Raw genomic sequence first — 8,338 nt, 5'->3', positions numbered from 1 at the left:
CAGGAGGATGCAGCCCATGAATTTGGACATGTCCAGAGTATAATCGCAGCCTTTGCGGTTAGAAAATTGCACTTGATCATGTCGCGATATTATCGCAAATGCGATATATCGTTCAGCCCTAGGTACATATCACCTTGTTGCTTTGTAATCTTAAGCAGCTGCGCGCGCTCCCGCGGGCACCAATCACTTTCTGGTAGACGATCTGGTAGGCTTTTCTAATGACCATTAGAAACGCCGTTGCTTGTAACGCTGTTAATCCCATCACTGCTGGGGACCACAGACTTTTGCACAGTACTGTAATTTAAGAAATGTTGTTATGAAAGTCAATTATTACGGGGAGATATTTGAAGTATGTTCTCTTTTCTTCATATTAGGTTGCATTTGATTGCACATATACACTTCAGGAGAAGTACAGTTTTGCATGCAGTGACATGTGAATTGATGCTCTGCTACTTCCAGCTCTGATTTGACTTTTCTCTTTTTCAGGTAAAAGTTAAGAGAACATGGAAGGACAGGGCTCTCCGTACTCAACAATATTCTCATTTGTCCCACTACTGCACATTCTGTGGCAAAGACTACAAAGGCTTGAATGTTATGAGACATGCTCTCTCGCACCTCAAAAGTAGGAAACTAAGATGCATTCTCTGCGGAAAACGCTTCAAACAGCTTCCTTTTGCCAAAAAGCACATTCTTGAGCACATTGATACAATGTGCAAACAAAAATCTTCTAATAAGGAGCCATCCATTGAAAATGCTCAAGCTGCTAATGGAGTAATAGACAATGCAGGAAATAAGTGTAAGCCTTGGGATAAAAAACAGACTTCTATTTCTGAGGGCGAAACTTTTGGACAGAGACCCGGAAGCAAAGCTAAAGTGTCACATCTCAAGAGGGAAGAACGAATCATCAGGAACCTCCGTACCCTCATCAAGAAGACATCTGTGCTTCACAAAAAATGCAAAAAATCTAACACAAATGTATTCAAACAGATCGACTTTAAGGATGAGCAGGTAATCATTAAAGAAGGCCTGGTAATTGTAAGTAATCCATCTGTGATTGAAGAAGAGGGGCAGGAGACGCCTGCGGGAGAAAATGCTTGTGGTGCAGACATCACATACCACTTGTGCCCGTCTGACTCCTGCGATAGAGTATTCTTGAGGATGACCAACACACTAACAAAGCATGCTATCAAATGCCATATTACTGAAGACAAGGTGCTAGAGAAGACTTTTGTTTGGGCCAAACACAAGTGCACCCTCTGCCTCAGGTAAGAGAACTTTAAATAACTGCAGATATTAAAAAAAAATAATAAATAAATAAAGGCGGTCTCTTAACTGATTGTAAAACACTAAAAGACTCCATACATGTACAGTTAAAGGGTTTGAATTTGGGAAGTTGATTCAGCATGTTGCGCACGGTTTTTTTTTTCTCTCTCAACAGGCAGATTCAGTTTCTTCAGCATTATAAGGACCACATGAAGAGCCACAGTAGTCCTCTTCCACACTTCTGCTACCATCTAGAGTGTAAGCAGCGCTTTGTGACACAGCAGGAATTAAAGGATCACGTAAATACCCACCAGCCCTTCCGACCTCAGTGTCCTTTCAGTGGCTGTGAGAAACTTTTCTCAAGTTATCTGGGTCTATATGACCATGAATGGAGGCACTATGTCCCAGTCCCGCAGAAAGACGAGCTAGAATTGGGACCCAGCAAACTGATAAAGGAAAGCGCTGAAGCTCCATGGAAACAGAGAGTGAAGGTCGAGGAGATATGGCTACAGAGTAAAAAGGGGCAGCAGGAGAGTCCCATTCCTGATGGTGAGGCCTCTCGTGTTGAGGATCTCACACTAATAAACAAAACTGATGGTGAGACTGGTGGAATAAATGCGCAAAACAATAATCTTCTTAAGTCTGATAACTATTCAGAGAAAACTGTTGCAGATCAGCACACAGATGATACCAAACCTACCATCAATGGATATGAAGATGTGAAAACAAATGTTTCAGAGGGGTTTATGTCCACTTCTCACACTAACGCTGCTTCAGCGACTCCCACCAAAAGATGTCGAAAAAGACCAACTACTGTCGAGGTAGACCCTTTAAACGTCAGAGATCTTGAAGATATTTCTACTTTGGCCGAGGGAGTCCAACAGAATATAGCAGAGCCACACATTCCTGAGCACAAAACCTTCAAGCCCGAAGATCCCTCCTACGCAACTTTTGTTAAGGCCCCTTTCATCCGGCCACCTCCATCCACCTACCTGGATGAATCTGTGCTTTCAATGCGCAAAAGGAGGTCCACTGATGATGCTCCCAAGAAAATTATTTATTGGAGTCATAAGAAAAAGAAGGACCCTGATCCAGAAAAGGAGCAGCAGGTGGAGGATGTGGCCCCCGAGCATAAGATCAGACATCGCTGTGATAAATGCCTTTCCTCTTACAGTAGTCTGGAGGAGTTGCAGAAACACAAAGCCCTCAACACGTGCTCTTCCCTCTTTGGCTTTGATTCAGATGATGAAAGTAAGTTTGCTTAACTCCATTTTCTGACCCTGTTTTTTTTTTTTAATTATTATTACCTTGAACAACCAGTAACTGTTTTTTCCCCTTTCTGTTTTTTAGGTTAATATTTGCAGGAGTGTGAAGAGTTGCTGCAATTGGAATGGCTATTTCTGTTACTTGGCTCAGGAGGGTCCTTCATGACAACTAAACACTAAAATCCTTTCTTAATGATCAGTCATAGTGCTTAAGGCAAAGGAGATGTAAACCAGAAAATACCTAGTACCTAAAAACCAAATTTGGGTTGAAACTACACACAATATTTATTCACCCCTTTTTTTTTTTTTTTTTTTTTAAAGCTAATTTGACCTGCTGACTTTGTCAAGTCCATGTAAATTTGGGAAATACACTAATTGTCAGGTAACGGGAATCTGAATAATGGACCCATTCCCTCTGCTGTGGTGTTCACGAGTCTTTGGAGACTGGATAAGAGAATGAATTCTACACACAGTTCATCATTGGAGGTGTGAATTGCAGTGTGCAAACAACATGTATGTTCTGTGGTTTTCCAAATGAGGCATAGACCACTTAGTTTGTATCGTAGAGCACTTGAGAACTTACTAGACATGACTGTAAAGGTGGATATCAGATGGCTGCATCATCGTAACTTTTGTACACTGTAAAATCTATTTTCTAAATAAGTCCTTCAAACCCCTGTCACAAATGCACATTTTAAACTAAGAAAATCATGTGGGTAGCAGTTGGGCGGGACTGGGGTTGCCTTTATTAAATTTCTCTAGTTGCGATACAATTATGTATTAGGGCCGTGGCCAAAACATTTGAAACAATGTAAATCTGCCTTCATTTTGTTAAACTTTCTGTACAGCGTATGCATTACTCACAATTCTGTTAGTGCCAAGACTGAATCAGTGTTCACACTGTAGGATGATAAAAACCATGTAACTAATACAGTACCAGCTTGCTTTAAAGTTTTTATTCTTTTAAGTTGGTTTAAACAATGATTGTGCATTTCTTTATGTAGAGTATTTCACATTTATCATATATGAACCTTTCAGGTGGTTGATCTGTTTAATACCTTTTTGATGTAATGTTTATATAAGACGATGCACTTAAACCTGCTTATTTATATGTACAAATGTCAATAGATTGGATTTGTAAAGGTATTGATTCCCCATCTATTTTTCTTAAAGAAAAAAAAGTGATGAAATTTGTTTGAATAAACAAACTAAACCTCTGCCCTCCAGTGTGATCTGCTTTAAAGCTTAGGTTGCGTGCTGTGAGGTAGTATAGTAAAGGAAAACACAAACTCAGTATATGCATATAGGTCAACATTGCATATTTATTTAGGGATGTAAAATTTTTTTTGTTGTCAATCCTAGGAAAGAGGAACAGTGATATTAGAATTGTTTAAAAAAGTTTTTTTGCATCACATCTTCCTGATACATGAGGTATGTTTTTATTATCTTTTGGGGGAAAAAAACAAAAAAAACAGGGAACATCTATAAACAAATCTTGTGTTGTTTAATTTAGTCCACAAAGTGTCTCCCACTCTTAACACTATAGTAAAGCCAAAGGTGCACTTTGTTGCTGAAGGCTGCATTCAAAGAAAACCTACAGTCTGTTAAATAGACTGGTGTCCTCAAGTCTATACGCAGTAATCAGTGTATGCCTGACTTTTATCAGATGTGGTTTTTTACTTTGTGTACTTCGATATCTGACACTTTAGGTCCAAGCAGTTCTTATAGCCAAGCACACAGGCTGGGGGAAGAAAGAAAAAAAAAAAAAACACACTAGCCAGCAGAGGCAGTCCTGTTATAGTTACTATTCAAGACTGAAGGGTATTCCTCTAACTCATGCAGCAAATGTGTTCCAGCTCTGAGACATGCTAATTTAACCATTTGCTTTGGTGCTGCTTGTAGCCTTAACAAAAACACAGCAGTGTGCAGGAATCAAATGCTGAAAATGATTTTGCAAACAAATACAAACTATACAGAAATGCTAAGACTAGAAAACAACATGCAGCATACGATGCACTGATGACATCAAACAACCTGGTGTCAGATTTTGCTTTGACCTGAGATAAGAAAATCTTAAGACGATGTGACACATTATAGAAACTTAATGGAACGTTATTGCACTGCTATGCAATGTACAATGAAGCACCATACTAAAAATTAATAAAAAATAAAAAAAACCCATGAAAGGCTAAGTTTAAAGAAAAGCTCAACTCCTAAATAAGAATAGTTTCTGTAAACTTGTTCAAGGTGAAACTAAATACACTAATATCCTATTGAATTAATGACCAAGTGTACATTTGGTACATTTTGGTAATGTACACGTCTAAAGACTTTTTTGTCCAGTTTCTGTAGACATGCTGAAATAAAAAGCTGGATCAACAGCACATTATTCACATACAGACAAACAGAACAGCGACCTTGTGAAAAAGTACAAATATGTCTCAGTAGCATAAGTAGGCAAAAAACATGCAAAGTGTCAGAGTGCATCCCGAACGGGTTTGGTTTTGATAAATGTTTCATAATTTTCTTTTTAAAACAAATAACTGTGCTAAAAAACCCAAAACACAGTAATAGCACTTCTGCAATTTACAGTGGAATACCTGGATTAAAAAGAGGGTTGAAAAGCCATATAGGCTAACATGCATAGAGGAAGAATAAGTTTACCTATGGTTGATAGGAAGACAAACTGATCCATACATTTAAATAAAGTCTAAGCAGCGGACACTGGATATGTCTGTGTGTTCTACACAGTGCACACAGAAGCTGCTCCCTTTGCTGATGTAAATCAACTACTCATTGAGTGCATCCTATGCTGACCAACTAGGACAATAAGAGCAGCACAACCAGATTTCATTTGTCCCCTTTAAAAAAAAGCTCAGAGGTTGTTAACCGCAAACAAACTCAAAAAGGATCATTATTTACAAAATCTTCACCTTGCATTTCAGATTCTACAGCCACAAGCTGAGTTGTGACTATATAATATCCACATCTATATTCGATTTCATTTAAAAGATAAAAGGAGCAGCAGCTAATCCTTCCTTTCCCCACAGAATGGAAAACCAAACCATTTAAATATGTAGGTTGCAAAATGCTTAAATGAAGGACCAGAGAGAAGAAGGTGCAGTCTGCTGCACATGAATGAGTGTTTTTCTTTAAAGTTCAAAAGGTTTTCTTATGGCTTATAAAAGCAGTATGTTTGATAAGCCAAGTTATCGTTTCCATCTGCTATAATTATACGCACCACATGAATAGCTCAACCAGTGTTGAACTGGACAGAGAGGAATGGGATCATCTATGACTCCTGAGTGGCTGACATGGAAAGGAGAGCCACAACTATGGTTACAGATAATAAAATATGTTTAGTGTGCATTTGATGCTATCAAGCTGCTGGAGTACACCATTCATGTGTAGAAAGTACTGAGATGATCTTACCAAATTCTCTAGTATTTACATAGCATCAAAAGATGGGGTGTAGGAGCTTACAATGAGAGCAGAATGTGCTCCTCATGTCACAGGGACATACATTATGTTCTGTATAAAACATACGCATGGTTAAGAATAAGTGTTTTTCCATTTTGTACAGATTCAATCAGAAGACAATGGACGTAAAACATGTAGACGTACATACAGGTAGGTGTGAATGCATTTGTGTGTGAGCTCAGTGGGTGCTGTTGGAGCTCCAGTCATAAGGGAGAAAACTGACTTTGGTCTTTCCAGCAGAAACGACGCCCTGCAGGCTGGTCTTCTTTGGTGAGTCACCCATGTGATCCAGCACCCATCCCAGCAGCTATGAGATAGAAGGGGATGAAACAAAAAAAAAAAATTAAAAAAACAATTCATCTATTTTTCCTACATGAAAAATTCAGGATCCATACATGTGCACGCACACATACAGCTATTAAACTTAAAAATACCTTCTCATCCGTGCCTCCAAAATCAGCTTTGTACCACTTAAATATCTGACTTAGGTGCACTTCTTTTTTTACAGAATCTACCACACAGGCGTCATCATTCTCCAGGAAGGCCTCAGCTGCTGTGCGGAGCTGGCTGTCGATGTCCTGAGAGGGGCGAGCACATAAGAATTAATTTCTGACCATTCAGCCTGCCGTGATTATGGGAGACATTATAAGAGGCAAGACTTGGGAAACCTGATATGAAATCTATGGGACAATTTCACAACTGTAAAAACTGTGACAGAAGAGGGAGTTTCCAAGTGTATTTATTTTAGCTAAGCCTTCTCAGAATCAAAAAAACTAAAGCGAAATCACTTACTTGTGGTGTGTATGTTTTAATAGGTGGACAGCCCTTTGCACCACAGTTCAAGGCAAAGTGAATCAGTGGCTCAGCATCTGGAAGTGCCACCTAGTGGACAACAAGAGACATGACCTTTAGTTAACTAAAGAAAACTGTCACCACATAAATTCAGCTATCAAAATGTGAATACTTGAAGTCGTGGGTCCGTTTTGGAGAAGGGTCTTCGAAGCTGTGCGACACCTTTTCTGTTCCCTCTAAGAATGCCATTCTCAATGTCCTGCAGCGTGAATACCTCTCCTCCAATCAGGTAGCTCACATAATTGAAGAACTACAAAACAGTTCAAAACATTCCTAATTTCAGCACATAAGTCTTATTGATATTACAAAGGAATTCTGGGGGAGACAGTGTAGCTGTGTAGTCCTACTCTGTATCTTTGCCACATGTTGGTGGGAGCCCCTAGGCGTAGGTACCCATGGATGACTAAGGCATTGTAGATATTGATGAAGAAGGCCAGCTTCTCCTCCCGGCTAAGCGACAGCAACTCCACCCTCTGCAGCTGAATAGCTAGCTCACAGTAACGCTCAAAAACAGGATTTGCTGACATGCCTTTATAGTCCACAGACTGTGGGAGCATGGACACAAAGTACATGCATTTAATTTAACCGTTTGTACAGGGATAAAGTAACAGAGAAGCATTATCCTGTCAAAATATCTTGACAAACAACCTTGAATGTAGGTCACAAAAAGACCTGCAGTGAAAAATACAGTAGAAATGTTTGCAGACAAGTTTTTTCTGTTTGCCAAAGTGAAACTTCATATGAACACACAGCTTGCCCAGTGCAACAGTACACACTGTGTGGCACAGATCCAAATGCACTGTTGCTTTTACAAAATAGCAACATGCACTCAGTGAGCATCAGGGACAACATTACCTTGCCATCGGCAGAGAGATGCTCCGAGAACAATTTCAGAATCATCTCCCGTAAAAGCAAAGAGAGCTCAGTGGCTGGCAGGAAGACAAAGAGAGAAAAACATGAAATAAAAATCAACATAGTTCAGAGTCAAAATATTAAACAAGAGCTGGGAAAAAACAAAACAAAGAAAAAACAAAAAACAAATTGTGCTTTTTATCAGGCGCTATAGAAAAAAAGGAAGCTGGGTAAAATCCTGCTGGTATCATGGTGTGACTCTACAGGTTCTACAAGTGTGCAGCTTTCAGGTATAAACACGCCAACACAGAGCCAGCCAATATGACTCACCACCACCATTGCAGAAGTAAAGGAATATCTGACAGGAAATTAAAACCAAGTATTAATTTGACCCAAGCCCACAGCAAAGCAGGAAACTGTTGTGAAACAGCCAGCAGCTGACATTGAAATCCAGCTAGGTTCTTTGCAGCCTGATACACTTTATGCATAATATCATCATAAAGCATTATTTATGATCAAATATAGTTTATTTATTTAGTCTAAATTTGCTAAGTTATGTTAATTCACTGATGAAGACAGTGAGTTTAAGTATTTTTTTAAAATACTGCATAGATTTTCAAGACAGA

The 8,338-nt window shown here is 39.2% G+C and overlaps 2 protein-coding genes across 4 annotated transcripts in view; one reads left to right on the top strand and one right to left on the bottom strand.

The window, feature by feature from the left end:
- The first annotated feature begins 266 nt into the window (after nt 1–266).
- Nucleotides 267–3,739, top strand: LOC102209511 (zinc finger protein 654). Its single transcript, XM_005747859.1, has 3 exons — nt 267–1,265; nt 1,439–2,514; nt 2,614–3,739. Exons 1-3 carry the CDS (start codon nt 595–597, stop codon nt 2,616–2,618), a joined length of 1,752 nt encoding a protein of 583 aa, XP_005747916.1. The 5' UTR covers nt 267–594; the 3' UTR covers nt 2,619–3,739.
- Nucleotides 3,740–3,838: 99 nt separating this feature from the next.
- The window catches only part of LOC102208744 (uncharacterized), a 7,734-nt gene continuing 3,234 nt past the window's right edge, over nt 3,839–8,338 (bottom strand). For all 3 annotated transcript variants that reach the window (XM_005747857.1, XM_005747858.1, XM_005747856.1), the window contains exons 4-9: nt 7,716–7,789; nt 7,208–7,405; nt 6,973–7,110; nt 6,801–6,890; nt 6,443–6,586; nt 3,839–6,315 (exon numbers count right to left, since the gene is read on the bottom strand). In XM_005747857.1, the coding sequence (XP_005747914.1) occupies nt 6,187–6,315; nt 6,443–6,586; nt 6,801–6,890; nt 6,973–7,110; nt 7,208–7,405; nt 7,716–7,789 (773 nt within the window). In that variant the 3' untranslated portion in view covers nt 3,839–6,186. The remainder of the gene's footprint in view (nt 6,316–6,442; nt 6,587–6,800; nt 6,891–6,972; nt 7,111–7,207; nt 7,406–7,715; nt 7,790–8,338) is intronic.

This window comes from Pundamilia nyererei, unplaced genomic scaffold, assembly GCF_000239375.1.
Source record: "Pundamilia nyererei isolate P.nyererei 1_Seehausen unplaced genomic scaffold, PunNye1.0 scaffold00206, whole genome shotgun sequence".
NCBI classification, from domain to species: domain Eukaryota; kingdom Metazoa; phylum Chordata; class Actinopteri; order Cichliformes; family Cichlidae; genus Pundamilia; species Pundamilia nyererei.
Note: the sequence above shows the minus strand (reverse complement) of the source record. Positions and strands in the feature narration are given on the sequence as shown.